General features: G+C 42.5%; 1 protein-coding gene across 1 annotated transcript in view; it reads left to right on the forward strand.

Moving 5' to 3' along the window:
• Positions 1–16,639, forward strand: part of marchf5 (membrane-associated ring finger (C3HC4) 5) — a 92,925-nt gene that overhangs the window by 56,621 nt on the left and 19,665 nt on the right. The window contains exon 2 of the mRNA XM_060926244.1: positions 14,678–14,880. Coding sequence (XP_060782227.1) covers positions 14,678–14,880 — 203 coding nt within the window. The remainder of the gene's footprint in view (positions 1–14,677; positions 14,881–16,639) is intronic.

The following is a 16,639-nucleotide window of genomic DNA, read 5'->3' on the forward strand; positions in this document are numbered from 1 at the left end:
TATTTGATTGGCCGTTGAGAGAGAAATATCGCGATTTGACCAACGGTAAACGAGCATAGATAGGAAAGGCCAAAATGTCACATGTAAGCTTCGTTCTGATTGGTTCTTCGCATTTCGCTTTCTTACTCATTCAGCATGGCGCTTCACGAGGCCGGAGATTGAGGATGTAACAGCGAATAAGAGCTTCAAAATGGTGAAAATTATCACAAAAGAAAATGGATCGCTTATTCAGATTAGCTGCTAAAAGGAAAAAAAACATCTCTGCAATGAAGCATTCCTAGAAAAAGAACAAGTACTTTGTAAATATGTTGAAAACTTAGAGTAGTGTTGCTAGTTATGTGATTGTGACTTTGGGAGCTGAGAGAACTGTTCAACAGGGAAATTGTGTTTCTGTTGAGACAAGTTCACTGCAAAAGAGGTAACTGCATTCTTTAATAAAGTAACTGAAACATTTACAGGATTATGTCAAATATTCTGTCTTTATGTGTTTAATTTATATTCATCATTCCTTTCATTCTAGCATGAAGTTAAAAATTCTTTTTAGCTGAGCATTATTGAGACTATTTTTGTTTATTAGTGTCCAAAACTCAAGCTTCTTTGGACTGAAAATATTATTCAACTGAGCAATCTGAGACCATTTCTAGTGGTCTAAAATGTATAAAACTCATTAGCTTCCGGGGGTCTTCAGCCCCCTGGACCCCCGACCAGGCTCCGCCCTGGACCTGGCTGGGGGCCGATGGCCTCCAGACCCCCGATTAAATTTTCAGCTGAAAATACAATTTCTCATTCTCATCCCTGGAACTACTAATAAACTCAACACTTCTTTCTGACCTAAGATTGTCTAAGTAATCCAGTAGTAGAGCTTTTTTTGGCTGCAGTTTTCTTCTGAAAACAGCAACAGATGCTGGACATCTCCGTTTGGCTTCAGTATGTGAGCTGCCAATCAGCGGGTCCTGTTATGTGTTTACGATTGAAATATGCTACTACGGGACTGACAGTTCAGGTCTGCATCACCTGCTTTGGTTGCCAGCACTAACTTTTGTCGTCCGATCGGACAATTACCATTAAAGGGCTGATGACACGAACATGACTCTATGCAATTTCTTAAATAAACTATACAACATGGCAAACATGTTAGATTTCTGTTATAATTACGTGAAAAGAAGCTGTTGTTGCGCGAATATCCAACTTTTAATTGCACAGCGCAAGAAAACTGGGTCCGTGGCTCGCGGCCATGTTGTGACGTCAGCGGAAGAACACACTGCGGTTCACTGGCTGTTCTACTCATAGACATCCTATGGTTCTACTCTGGTTCTACTCAATGGAAATGGCGCATGAAAACGCCGGTGAACTCTCTAGTGCTAGCTCTTCCTCTTCTGGGAGTCTAGAATTGTGTTGATCTCTTCCGAATAGAATCTATGATAGCCTACCCTCTTTACCCTTTGCCTGTCGTTGCTAGGCGGCAGTTACATGAAAGCCACAAGCTTTCACAAGCAAATACATGACTGATATCACGCCGACTTTGATTACATTTATGATTATCATGTAGAGCTATAGATTCTACGTGCCTTTATCTTATGTCGTTTCACAACACATGTTCTGACAGGAGGACTGTCTTAAGATCCGGCATAGCTACTAGTAGACCCCCTCCGGAATACTGTAGGCAGTGTTGCCAGATACTGTTCAAAACCCACCAAAATGCACTTGAAACCGCCCAACTGGGTGGGAATACGCCCAATCTGGCAACACTGGGTAGGCACTGCTGATGGTAGTAACACACGTTTGTGCTGAACTGAACACCCAAGAGATTCTTTTAAGCTGGGAAGGGTGTCAAAACAATCCAAATCGAAGTGTTCAGAGCACAGGACGGATGTTGGTGAGGGCTCCCACTTGTCACGAGTGCGCCTGACTTGCTTCACCCACTTCGCATGTAGCTCGGGATCTCTGGGGAAACTTGAATAAACTTACCCATCCTTGTGGGTTTTGGAGCAAAAGCTGGCAACACAACGCGAAGGCATAATAACTATATATATATATATATATATATATATATATATATAAATAAAATGAGTGATTCCACGCTTATGGGTACTGAAATGGGGACATGAACTTATTCACCTAAAACCATTTCTTTTTTTACCATCAGGTCACAAAACATGTAATCTTTAATGAATGATATGTTAAAAGATAACTTTAATTTTCTGAGATGTAATAAAAACATTTATATGCCAAAGTCAAGCCTATGAGTTCCAAAATGATGTCTGTTACATTACTTCTGTTACGATTGTCCATCTCGCGTCTGTTACAAATTAATTACAATCTAGCTCTATACCATGTTAATCTTATTGAAAGAATGTGTATGTTTATTCTACTACACGTTTATTAATTATATTTGCTAAAACATCACCTTCCTATGTTTCAAAAAGTAATTCTACATTGTTAAAATTGAGAATATATATGTCCACAACACTTCTGTTACGTTCTGACTTTGGCATATAAATGTTATTACATCTCAGAAATTCAGTACCCATAAGCGTGGAATCACTCATATATATATATATATATATATATATATATATATATATATATATATATTAAAATAAAATGTATAATAATACTAATAATGACAAACTGAACACCTGTCACATCAACAAACTGGTAAGTTAGGAGGAAGATTCTTTTGCTGACGTCATATAGCCCCTCCTCCTCATTCGTCTCCTGGGTGCTGCAGCCACGTCAAATTTGCCCAAATAGCCGCGTTTTTTATCATAACTTGTAAAATAGGTGCCTTTGTGAATTAATATATGGATCATCGGGAATTACTTTTTATGTTATAAAACCTCGCCAAAGATGTGAAAAACGTGTCATCAGCCCTTTAAAGTTTTACTCGTCTTTGCACATACTTTAGTCGTCTCGGCCGATGGGACAGTTTTTCGAGCGCTGTATAGGTTGAGAGTTCAAATCCTACAACTAATGCCGCTTTTCCACTACAAACGCGGCTGAGTCGGGCTGAGCCGTGCGGTGCTGAGTCGGGCTGAGCGGGGCTGTTGGAGTTGCCTTTCGACTACAACCGTGCTGGCTGGAAGTGGGTGGACACATTGGGTGGAGTTAGCGAAAGTGGGTGGACGTCAGGTGATGTCGTTAAGCAGCGCAAACAGTGACATCAGTGAGCTTTTAAGCGGTAGTCTCACGACCCGAATAGTAAACAATAAACATGGAGGACATGGAGTCGTTAGTGTTGCTGGTCTTGGTGCTGTGGCTTGTTGTCACCGACAACGCGGACAGATACTGGCAAGAGCGTATAGATGAGGCGAGGCGCATAAGGCTTCAGAAATTCTCGTAATTCATAATTATTCTCCTTCCGGGTTTGCGGTGTTTACAGATCCCAGCGCGCTCGCGGGGCGTGTGTGGGCATGTGAGGACACTCCTCCTCACCAATCAGTGCACAGGGGAGTGTCTGCTCACGCCCCCAGCCTCACTCGGCATGGCTTGGCTCGCTTCAGCCCCACTCCAAAACGGTGCGAGTTTTAGGAGCTAAGCAGGGCTGAAACGAGCCGAGTCGTGCTGGTTTTTGGTAGTCGAAACGCGAGCCGTGTCGGGCTGAAGTGAGCTGAAGCGAGCTGAAGTGAGCTGAAAAAGGGTAGTGGAAAAGGGCCATAAGAGCCATTGTTGAGCTCCATGGAAGGGTCCTTAAAGCATAACTCTGCTCTGTGGACATCCTTAGATTTACATCATGATTTGAAAGCTGTGCTCCCAAATTCCTTGAGCTAGCATCATAATGCATATAAAGATGAGCTCTTATTCCTTAGGGTTATTCATTTCAGAGACCCATCAGTTGTAGCTGTGTGTGTGTTTGTAAGTAACTTGGCTGCAGTCAGACAAAGAAAAAGGTGAGCAGGATCATTTTTCTGGCCTGCAGATGCTATCTAATAGACCCTTAGGGTTCTATCCTGTACATACTGAAATGTTAATGGTAATCTAGAGGTCTGGGACCTTAATTTTGAATGCCAGAGTGAGATTGCTCTTCTCAGTAACAATGCTGATTGTAATGAGGTTTAGTGTCACAATAGAAAGTAGAATTGTTCTCCAGTGGGAACACCCCCCTCCCCCGCACACACACCCAATCAGAAGGTGCGGTGCTTATTTTAGAGGCTGTGGTTCTCAGTTCTTGCCACCTGATCTGAGACTCGAGAATGGGTATTTATAAATGGCACTGTTTTTGCTGTGTCGAAATAATAACTTAAAGGTGGCAAAGGGAAAACATGACTAATCTTGTTGAATTCAATTTAGGAATATAATTTGGGGAACTTTTTATATTATTAAAAAATGTTTTTGATGTGCTTTGGTGTAAAAAGTATATTTTCCCCTGTTGGTCACTATATGTTGTCTAAAGGTGTGATGCAGAAGATGGTCAACATTATTCTGTTCTGAAGCCCTGCTCCATAAGCTGGTTTATGATGTGGTAATGTGTGCTGGAATTAAACGCGCTCTGTTTTATGGGGGGAATAAAGTGCTTGAAGTAGGTTAGAGCTGAAGTTCTTGGTTTTGTTGCCGTCATCCAGGAGTAACCAGACCCACTCCTAAACGACCAGAGTTCAGCACAGTTTGGTGATTTTTCTCAAAGGCACTCGCTTAAAGCTGCAAATTACCTGCTGAGTTGAATCACCGGTCTTGAAGCAGGAAAATCACCCAACACTGCTGGAAGTCTGCTTGCTCCACAGTGTGTGAAAGACAGTCACTTTTGAATTCTCAGTGGAGGAAAAGCCCTGAATAGATCCTCTGAAAAGATGAAGTTAAAACAGGTATCAAATGATTTAGCACTATAAAAGAGTACTTTCACAGAAGCACTAAGCTTTCTTTTTTTCTTCTTCTTCCAACATCGCAGCTCTTGGTGAAAGTTCTGTCACTGTTTATATATAAAAAAAATATATTTTTTTCATTATGGTAGGCTTCAGTATGACCACATAAATGTGATATTGCACTTGTACAACAGTTCTGTAAACAAGAAATTACTATAGCGTCTGCCGTTTCAGGCACAGTATGGCCAAATAATTTTTGTTCCCTGGATGGAAATAGCTCCTGAAGAAGGCTTAGGACCTCTGCATGCTCTTGCGACAAGGCTTTTGCAGACAGTTGTAATTTATTGTTGAGCGGGGAGTAATAGGCATGCGCGATGTTATTCACCGCCACAACGCAAGGGGGTGCGAAGTCGCGAAATCGCTAGGAGTAGTTGGTGGGTGTGGTTAGTGGAGTGTTTATCCTCCGGTTACTTATAATGACTAGAACTGGAGTCGTATAGATGTACGTACTTCCTCACTTCCTCGATCAACCGCTCTTCATGCTGCTCCATCTTCGCTCGTGTTTTTAAAAATGGCGGTCGTGAAAACAAACCAAACCGGGAAAGCAGGGAAGCGGAAGTGCGTGTACAGCGGATGTAGAGTGGACCAATCAGAGCCCTCTTGTCTGCGACGCTGTCTGCGAGGCTTCTGCGGTGGTCACAATTTTTGGGAGGTGCGCGCAGAGCGTCTGCGAAGGTGGGGGGGCTACGCAGACGCTATCTGCGACGCCGTCTGCAAGGACTGGGTTGTCAGCATAAATTGGCCTTTACTCACTAATGGCTAGCTGGCTAGAAAGCTCACAAGGATTTGTACATTCCTGTTAAAGGTGCATCCAAGGAAATTGACTTCGCTTCTTCCTTTTCATCTTCATTTTCATCTCAGAAGTTGTATTTGGGGGGGGTTTGCCACATTTACTGCTGATTATTTCTAACTCCAGTGGGACTATTGGTAGACTTGGAATTTTACATGGTGAACGTGGACAAACGGAGTCCCAGTTTAATTTTGTTAAACGTCGGTGCACTTGAAATGCTGCTTGCTCAATCAAATTCAGGACCGAAACGAACTGTTGTGTATAAAAGAAACTGTTGTGTCACTTTTTCTGTAGAACTTCTTTTTACAGTAAAATGAGGGCCACACCCCATCTTTAAAGCCTCTATTTGTCTGTCTATGCAGAAACAGGCGTGAAATTTTGCACACCATTTAAGTGTCCTTGTTTCCAGAAAGTAAGAAGGAAAATCTGAGTCGGGAACTTTTTTTTTTTAAATATATAAATGCTGTGATTTTTGAGGTGGATTTACCCATGTCCAAAACATCTTAATTCTTGCAATTATGCATTTTAATAATTTTAATTATCTTTAACATTTTCTAGTATAATTCAGTATTTAAGGCAATTCTTTATCATTGTTTTGAACACAGGAGCACATTAACTTTCTCCTTTCATTCCTCCCTGTTTCAGTTTCATTGTAATTCTTTTGTAATGGAGCCAACTCTTTGGTAGAACACTGTGTGCTGATCTGCTGCAGTCAAGCCAGGCTCAGATCCACAGTGGGGAGAGACGCGACCCTTTGCTGCTGATTTTAAGACTTGACTTAAGTCTGGTGTCGAAATGGATAAAGGCTTAGCTTTCAGACCCATATTAATGCGAGGAGGAATTAGTTTTAGTTGTCCACCTGCTTTTTAGATGATACTTTTCAGGTTGTAATTTGTAGCAAGTGGAGCCTGGAGGACAGGTCACTTATCTGTCTGCTGTTTGCAGGAAGTTTAAAAAAAAAAAAGTGGTCACTGCCAGGAATTGAAATGCTACGAAGTCAGCCACTTGTGAGCATGTTGGATTATGTCACATGACTAAAGGAACTTTTTTGGTTTGTCTGTGGTCGTAAAATCGGCCCAAAAATTGTATAGTCTAAAGCCAGTTTAACACTACCCTGGAGTTTTTCAGCACAAGAATCCCGTCACTTCACTAGTCTACTCCTTTCTCTGAACATGAACCTAGCTTTTTAATAAACCCACAAACTGAAGGGCCCTGAGGAAATCCCGGAGAGGACGAGGAACAGAAAGTGGCCATTTCGTAGCAAAGCGTTTCCCAGGGAAGGTTTCTGTTGGTCAGATTTGAGGCAGTCTGGACTTTTGGAAGGGGAGAAGTACGTGTTCTAAATCCTGGGCGGCACGGTGGTGTAAGTGGTTAGCATGGTTGCCTCACAGCAAGAGGGTTCTGGGTTCGAGCCCAGCGGCCGGCGGGGGCCTTTCTATGTGAAGTTTGCATGTTCTCCCCGTGTCTTTGTGGGTTTTCTCCAGGTGCTCCGGTTTCCCACCAAAGTTCATGCGGTTAGGTCAATATGGGACGGCCTTGGGCTGAGGTGGCCTTGGGCGAGGCACCTAACTCCCAACTGTCCAGTGCTCTGTGTGTGTGTGTGTGTGTGTGTGTGTGTTTTCACTGCTTCAGATGGGTGAAATGCAAAGAGGAATTTCACAAGTGTGTGATGAATAAAGTTCTTCAAACATTGGGTCTTCAACCTTGGCTGAGACTGAGATATGGACATGGTTACAGGAGCTTTTTATAATGTAATTCTGTGTTTTGTAATAAGAATTAAAGCTGTCGGGTGATTATTAAAATTTTCATTAGTTTTCCTTCACTTTAGAGCATCCTTTAAAGGGCTGATGACACGAACATGACTATGCAATTTCTTAAATAAACTATACAACATGGCAAACATGTTAGATTTCTGTTATAATTACGTGAAAAGAAGCTGTTGTTGCGCGAATATCCAACTTTTAATTGCACAGCGCAAGAAAACTGGGTCCGTGGCTCGCGGCCATGCTGTGATGTCAGCGGAAGAACACGCTGCGGTTCACTGGCTGTTCTACTCTGGTTCTACTCAATGGAAATGGCGCATGAAAACGCCGGTGAACTCTCTAGTGCTAGCTCTTCCTCTTCTGGGAGTCTAGAATTGTGTTGATCTCTTCCGAATAGAATCTATGATAGCCTACCCTCTTTACCCTTTGCCTCTCATTGCTAGGCGGCAGTTACATGAAAGCCGCAAGCTTTCACAAGCAAATACATGACTGATATCACGCCGACTTTGATTACATTTATGATTATCATGTAGAATCTATAGCTCTACGTACCTTTATCTTATGTTGTTTCACAATGCATGTTCTGACAGGAGGACTGTCTTTGGATCCGGCATAGCTACAAGTAGACCCCCTCCGGAATACTGGCAGTGTTGCCAGATTGGGAGGTTTCCTGCCCAGTTGGGCGGTTTCAAGTGCATTTTGGTGGGTTTTGAACATATTTTGGGCTGGAAAACTTCAGCAGTATCTCGCAACAGATGCTGCTGACGTTTTCCAGCCCAAAATATGTTCAAAACCCACCAAAATGCACTTGAAACCGCCCAACTGGGCGGGAAACCTCCCAATCTGGCAACACTGTGTAGGCACTGCTGATGGTAGCAGCACACGTTTGTGCTGAACTGAACACCCAAGAGATTCTTTTAAGCTGGGAAGGGTGTCAAAACAATCCAAATCGAAGTGTTCAGAGCACAGGACAGATGTTGGTGAGGGCTCCCACTTGTCACGAGTGCGCCTGACTTGCTTCACCCACTTCGCATGCAGCTCGGGATCTCTGGGAAACTTGAATAAACTTACCCCATCCTTGTGGGTTTTGGAGCAAAAGCCGGCAACACAACGCGAAGGCATAATAACTATATATAAAATAATGTCTAATAAAAATACTAATAATGATAAACTGAACACTTGCCGCATCAACAACAAACTGGTAAGTTAGGAGGAAGGTTCTTTCGCTGACGTCATATAGCCCCTCCTCCTCTTTCGTCTCCTGGGTGCTGCAGCCCCGTCAAATTTGCCCAGATAGCCGCGTTTTTTATCATAACTTGTAAAATAGGCGCCTTCGTGAATTAATATATGGATCATCGGGAATTACTTTTTATGTTATAAAACATCGCCAAAGATGTCAAAAACGTGTCATCAGCACTTTAAGCCCACCAGGCCACACCAGCACCATGTCTAACATGCTGTCAGGATAATAGAATAAGAATAGAATGCCTTTGTCACTGCACGAATGTACAACGAAATTAAATTCATCACAGGAGAGCAAAGCCGCTGCATACGTATGCGCCGCCACTCTTGGGCACTTCAGCCCAAGGCCGTCCTATGTTAACCTAATGAAACGGGCTTCATACTTAGGAAAATATTGCATGAAATACAATACGAGAACAGGACCCCAAGAAAATTTTGAGCCATCAAAATGGCGTCACTGGCGAAAAAGGTTGAGAACCCCTGCCTCGTATTTGAAAATAAATGTCTTTTTGCTGTATGTTGTCTTACGTGGTGCGTGTTATCGGACAGAGGTTTGAGTTTCAGAGTGGATTGCATTTCCGCTCTTCTCTATCAGCGGCTGTCGTGACGGAGACAGAGTTACGGGAACAAATGTAAGAGAAGAACCTTTCCTTTGTTCCTCGCTCTGTATCTGTTAAGTTCGCTTTTAACTGATGTTTCTATTTGTTCATTTGGAGAGTTGTTTGTCTGAAAGGATTTTTTTTGTCGTTAACCCCAGTGCTTTACGGGTAGGAAGAGTGACTCGATGCAGATCCCAGGAGACATGAGCTCTGGTATTTTTGCATGTTTAGTGGTGACTCCATTTTCCCATTGGAGAGAGATTTTAGAACGTAGATGCGTCATTTGCGGCTTCTCTTAATGATTTAATGTTCTAGATATCACGTATTTTTGGTGGCTCAGTGAGTCCTAGTCAGATGACAATACTCCTGTTATTTGGTCTCTTGGTGTCACCTCATGGCCTTTGGACCCAGCAGCACTAAAGGCTAATAGTTTGTCAGATAAGACTCAGGGTTGTTCTCCGAAGTCATTTGAGCGGCTCTGCCGTTCATGTTTAATTCAGAAGCACTGGATGGAAAGAATCACCTGAGAGAATAGTCGTGCGAGATGGAGAGTTGTGACTTTCCTCCTGCTGCAGCACACACTGGGACGGACAAAACCGACAGAGGACCAGAGATTTGCTCTGCATTATTTATGGCAAGGCTGAGCTTTGAATTATAAATGGAGTAGTATGCAGTTGGGCTGCGGCATGTCCGACTCTCCACTAACATCCTGTAGCAGGCTGTTGAAACCTCAGCCTAGTGTGGGTGGAGCGCATGAGGAGAAAGGAGACTCCCTGCTGAGGAATGACCCGATATAGTGACTCTTAGAGTTAAAATGAAAAGCATGTATGTAAATTTTAGTGGGGGGTTTCCTGGTACAGGTTTTACTTATGTCAGTAGTTTTCTCTGTCAGTTGGATTTTATATTCTTTTAAATCCATCAAGTCAGTTTCTCTGATGAAATCATTCCAACATCTATTGACATTCATGCTTGCTTTATTTCTCAGATATGATGCACAGTCACGCTGTTATTTTTAAACCCACTGGGCGATGAATAATCATTAATCGAGGTGTTCTGCATATCGGATGCTTTCCTTTTAATTGGGGTCATGTAGACTAAAAGAGCTCAAAATAGCGTCTGCCTTACTGCTCATCAGCAGATGTCGCATAATTTACTTGGGTTCGGGTTTTCTGCTCCCACGTTCTCCGGTAATTATTGTTTAGTTGGAGATTGGACACAGTGGAGGTTAATCATTGTTTCACTCAACCAGTGAAATACCAAATGCTCAAGGTTCAGTGTAATTAAGGAAATGGGAATGTAAATGTGACTGTGCAGGAATGAAAATAAACAGCTTTTGGAAAACTGGGCTGCCGGCATCCAACAGGGACATGGATTGAAACATGGGCATTTGCTGACAGGTTATCGTTATGGTACAAACCCAGTTACTCCCAGTCAATAATGCAAATGTAGTGGTACCTGGTTAGCTTTAGTGAGTGGATGCACGCACATTTGATCCTGTCCTACAAATCCGTGATCTTGTGTCTAAGAAGGATTGGGTTAGTTGAGCACGATGGCTAGAATATGTACGTTATATGAGCAGTAGGCATGTTATAGTTTGATGTTGGTATAATAACCTAGTCTAAAAATAAATCACTGACCATATTAATCATTTGAAAGCAATCTAAATCCTTTGCATGAAAATGTCTTTGTACGTTCTTGTATATTTAGTAAAAGCCAAATTGGGGGGGAACAAATCCCTTGATGTCTAAGATATTTATTATAATCCTCATAATCAGTTCAATTTATCTAGCGCCTTTCTCATACCCAAGGTTGCTTTATAATTGGGGGGGGGCTCCACCAAAAGAGGGTCAGGATGCAATTCCAATGGCGTCGCGATCCACAATCCCACCAAAAGGCGCACGAAGATGAATCCTGCACAGCCACCACGCTGCCACCTGGCAACGTCACTCGGAACACCACACCATGGATCCACAAAGCAACCACAGCCGCACAGAGCTCTGATATGTCCCAGAACACCGCACAGAGCTATGGACAACTCCGATGTTCAAAGAGCAACAAGTTCACTGCAGTCCATAGCGAGGAGCACAAGCATCACCCATGGCAGACCAAGGCCTGAAGGGAACCAGTGCCCAAAACTGGGTCCGGAGCTATGCTACAACCAACAGACAAAACATTATTTAAACATAAATAAATAAATAAAACCTCTAACTATTACAAGCACAAAAAGAAAACCAAAGGGAGAAAAATAAAAAGCTCCAGTGAGAAGTGACAGCCAAAATGCGCACACGGCTCTGAAACGGAAATATCAGTGAGCTTCATAAATTTTTTTTACTGTTTGCTACGTTTACCAGTTTCAAAGACATGCGGTTAGGTTAGTGTGTGTATGACTGTATAGTGTGTGTGTGTGTATAAGGAGCCCATTGAAAAGATGTTCATGGTGACAGTGAGATTGTGAACTGTGCACATAATTGTGTTATCTTAAATGTAGTCCAAAAATTTTTTTTTTTTACCAGTATAACACTCGGCAGTGCAATGCAGCAGTGCCATGTTGTTGTTCCTCTTCTTTTGATAGTTGTGCATGATAAAGATATGAACATGCAAGGAGTGGCAGCAGAAATGTAATGTGTTTAGAGCAGTAGCAGATTTCAAAGATTTAGACAGCCAAAAGATAGCCAAAGATTTTGGGGCGGTCGCAGCCAGATGAACATCAGGTTTTTAAGAATAGGTAGATATAATAGATGGCAGTGTGTTTTAATCAGAATTTTGAAAATGTCAGTGGTGAAGTAATCAGCCTGTTGTGTACTGTAACCAACAGTGAAACTGGGACATTCAAACCAACCTTAATGAACAGCCTCTTGTCCTTTAGGGAACATGGGTGCAAAAACGATGGACAGGACAGGATTAGATACGAGTCAGTGGTGGAATGAGAGAGTATGGATTTTTTTTTCCCCCCCTGTTGTCTATAGTGACATGTAAAGCTTTCAGACCTCATCCGTTGAATGCATGTTAAAAGATTAGCCTACAACATTTTGATTTTTTTTCCCTCCATTTTCTCTGTAACCTTCCATACTACTTTAATTTTTTGTTAAGTTTACTCATTTGTGCTCATGATAGTTTTACTTATTAGAGCTTTTTGTTTTCTTTGTATTACCAGTCATAAACGGTTACTGTGGTGTAGTGGTTAACATTGTTGCCTCACAGCAAGAAGGTTCTGGGTTCGAGCCCAGGGGAGTTTGCATGTTTTCCCTGTGTCTGTGTGGGTTTCCTCCGGGTGCTCCGGTTTCCCCCACAGTTCAAAGACGTGTGGTTAAGTTAACTTGGGGCTGAAGTGCGCTTGAGCAAGGCATCCAACCTCCTACTGCTCCTTGGGTGCTGTAGTGTAAAGGCCTCTGCATGCTCTTGTGACAAGGCTTTCGCAGATAGCTTTTCGCAGACAGTTGTAATTTATCGTTTAGCGGGGAGTAATAGGCGTGCGCGATGTTATTCACCGGCACAACGCAAGGGGGCGAAGTCGCTAGGAGTAGTTGGTGGGTGTGGTTAGTGGAGTGTTTATCCTCCGGTTACTTATAATGACTAGAACTTTTTTTTTTATATATATAATGACTAGAACTGGAGTCGTATAGATGTACATACTTCCTCAATCAACCGCTCTTCATGCTGCTCCATCTTCGCTCGTGTTTTTAAAAATGGCGGTCGTGAAAACAAACCAAACCGGGAAAGTAGGGGAACGGAAGTCCGTGTACAGCGGATGTAGAGTGGACCAATCGGAGCCCTCTTGTCTGCGACGCTGTCTGCGAAGGTGGGGGGCTACGCAGACACTGTCTGCGACGCTGTCTGCGAGGACTGGGTTGTCAGCATAAATTGGCCTTAACTCCCCACTGGGTGGGTGGGTGGGTGTGTGTGTTTTCACTGCTTCAGATGGGTTAAATGCAGAGGATGAATTTCACTGTGCTCGAGTGTGTATGTGACAAAGGCGGCTTCTTACTTCGTGAAACGTCTTTCTGTAGCTTTATCCAATTCAGTTGGTCAAACGTCATGGCTGTGTAAGGGCTAAAGAAGCAAGAAACTTGTCAAGCAATGGACTTTACCTCCGAGTTCCCCACAACAGTGCAACATGCGAATTTGGGGTTTGGGAGATTTCCCAATTCTTGAATATCTGGTGTGTGTGACGACAGAGGGCTTGTTCAGTCTCTGACTCATTGCCACTCTGTACAAGGATTGCAGAAGGTGTGTTCCTGTCTTCAGCATGCTGGGAATGTTGCCTCATTGTACAAAATAGCTGTGGTTTTGAGGTTATTTTAGTAGATTGTTTTTTTTTCACTGGATTGATGTTTGACCTCTATTTGATCAGAAGGCAGGAAATTGTGCATTTATGAAGTGGCAGACCACAGTACTTGCCAAATCTGCTTTGATTAACTTCATAAGCTTTTCTTTGTATATTTCCCCCTCCTTTCTCCTCGTTTTTCATTTCATCAAGTTTCTCTTTGTGATGCTGAGCTGATTAATTTGTTTTGTTTTGTATTTTTTTTTTTAAACTTGTGCTTAGTCACTGATGCAGAATGCCAGGCTGTTTGTCCAGTGCTGCGCTCTGATTCTCATTCTTATTTTGTCGTCTCTCATTCTCCCTCCCTCCTGCTCTTGCTCGCTTTCCTTTTACTTTCCTTGTTTTCTTTAAGCAGGCAGGTGGCAAAAGGTGGGGTGGGTTTTTTATTTTTTATTTTTTTTGTTAAATGGCATTTCAATTACTTGTGAGCCATTACTTGACTCATTTTTTTCTGGACTTGTAAAGTGACTTTCCTTTACTGGTAAAGCAGACCAACAGCTTGGAGTTCTCACTCTTGCCTTATTCTGAAACAAATTGTGTTCAAAGGTGGTAAAGACAGCCAATACAGCTTTCCCAAAAATTTTCTGAAATTTTTCTAAATAAAAATGCAAATGTTGCCAAACCCCCACCCCCAATTATGGCATTTGTAATGTACGGTGAGGACTAGGGTCCAGTTCTACTGGGACTTTTTCATGTTAGTGCATCTGGAGAGGAGCCAAAAATACCAACACACCCACAAGACAGTACTTTTCACTCTCCTCCCAAACTGGCTGTGTAGTGCTACAGTTACCTTGGGCTTATTCATAATAAATGCCAAACATTATCCGCAGGCATTTTCATCGTCCGTGTTCAGTTGTCTCGGTCATTTCAAACATTTACGAGTTGAAAATCACTGGTGTAAACTTGAACGTTTTGTTATTCGACAGAAAATGAAGCCCCTAAACTGTGTGCGACATATCAAGATTGCTACAGTTACCAGACAAATCAATCCCTGCTCTAACTGTTGTACTCAGAAATGGAGCATTTTGATGGATGAATAGAAATTGTGACAGAATGTGCAGTTCTCATTGTTCTCTCAATTGTTCTCTTTTGTTGTGCAGGAGTTGCTGGGTGTGTTTTGCCACAGATGAGGATGACCGAACTGCTGAGTGGGTGCGGCCGTGCCGATGCCGTGGCTCGACCAAATGGGTGCACCAAACCTGCCTTCAACGCTGGGTGGATGAGAAGCAGCGAGGCAACAGCACAGCACGTGTGGCCTGTCCTCAGTGCAACGCCGAGTACCTCATTGTCTTCCCCAAGCTGGGTATGTGTAACACTGCTATGGAGTTTTATCCTCCATATTCAGGGCACAAGAGATTACATAGGGCCGCATCTGTTGAATAGCCACTTCTACCCTGGGATTTTTTTTGTTTGTGTTTATTGGGGTGTCCTTAAGTCAGTGTTACTCAATTGGTTTTGCTTCAGGACCCACATTTTATGTTCGACATCAAGTCATGACCCAACACTACACAAAAGTTGTTTATTTTATGGAAATAAATGCCTGTTAATTTTGAATAATGTTAATATTACTAATTATCCATTCCATAGGTCAAAAAGTAGGATAATCATTTACTATCTCTGACATGAAATAAATCAACTTGCATGTTGAGTTATGGTTGTACCGCGTAAGTATACAGTGGAAAATATCCGTTTGTTAGACGCAATGCACATACGTAATGAAGTGCGAAAAAATTATTCACATGACATGAATATGAATGCGCATACACAATCTGGAGTAAGTCCAGTTTATGCTGGGCATACACTGCGATTTTTGGCCTGATTTTGACACGATTTTCACTCGTGCGACTATTTTGGAGATCGGGCCGAGTTTTGGCTCAATCGTGCGTCTCGGATCGTGTAGTATACATGGGGTAACAACAAGCGATTAACACCTCACGACCTCCTCCCGATCGATCGGATGAAAATCAAACCTGTTTGAAATCCTGGTCGCCCATCGTGAGGCTATCGCACTGTTGAAGCAGCGTCACGAGCCGATTTACCTCAACCTGTCACACTACACATGCGCGAACACGGATACGGAAGAGAAAACGGAGACTTCCGGTCTCCTCCTCTTCACGTTGCAGTTCCGGATACAAGAATCCGACGAGTCGTGTCTGGAAGTACAGTGTAAGCAGTCAGATCGCATCCGAGCATCGGATCGTATAGTGTGAGAACAGGAATCGTAAGCTGCGTGCTGTTTACCCCTGCGATTCACTCGTACAGTGTGAGCAGCAGCTGAATACCGCGATTGAAAAAAATCGTAGTGTATGCCCAGCTTTAGGTAACAAATAAAACAAGCACCAGGATGAATATTAAATAACCTTGTACGCTCCATATGAAAAATGCACAACTGGTAACACAATTAGATGGAACAAGAACAGAGCTGAAATCATAACCTGTACAGATCAGTGGGAAACTTGTGAGTGTGATTTTCATTATAAGTGTCTCAATCGGATACATCTGTGATTCCTTTAGTTTGAGTACATAAGTCACTTGCCTTAATGCAGATTACCTTCTCCTGATTTATCTTGCATTCTCCTCCGTATGGTGTCATGTCACTGGACATTGATGTTTTTTTGGGGGGGTTTCTCCAACTGGTTTACGATAAATTTGTCGTCATCGTGTGCTCTGGTCGTGTCAGTAGCAGTGGGTAAAACGAGAGCCTCTGTAACTGTGTGCGAGTCTTTTTGCATTTTGAAATGCAGCAGTCGAGTTTGTATGATGTGTGAAGTGATCGCTCCTCATCAGTGCACGTTTTTGATCCATTTTTGAGATGTGTCCGGATCACGTTGCTTTCTTTTTGGGGGGGGTACTCGACTGGTTTATCTTTATAGCTTGAGTGTTTTGTATCTAATTAGCCTACTTTTATAAATTTTAATAGATTCTATAGCTTGCCAAACTAACTGTTGCCTGCACAAATCATGCTTGTTTTAGTTGTGTTTTCATTGTGTAGGTTTTTTTTTTCTTCTTTCCTTCCCCCCAGCCCTTTATAGGAAGAAGGAATTTTGCTCTTGATGTTTACA

This window comes from Neoarius graeffei, chromosome 7 (assembly GCF_027579695.1).
Source record: "Neoarius graeffei isolate fNeoGra1 chromosome 7, fNeoGra1.pri, whole genome shotgun sequence".
NCBI lineage: Eukaryota > Metazoa > Chordata > Actinopteri > Siluriformes > Ariidae > Neoarius > Neoarius graeffei.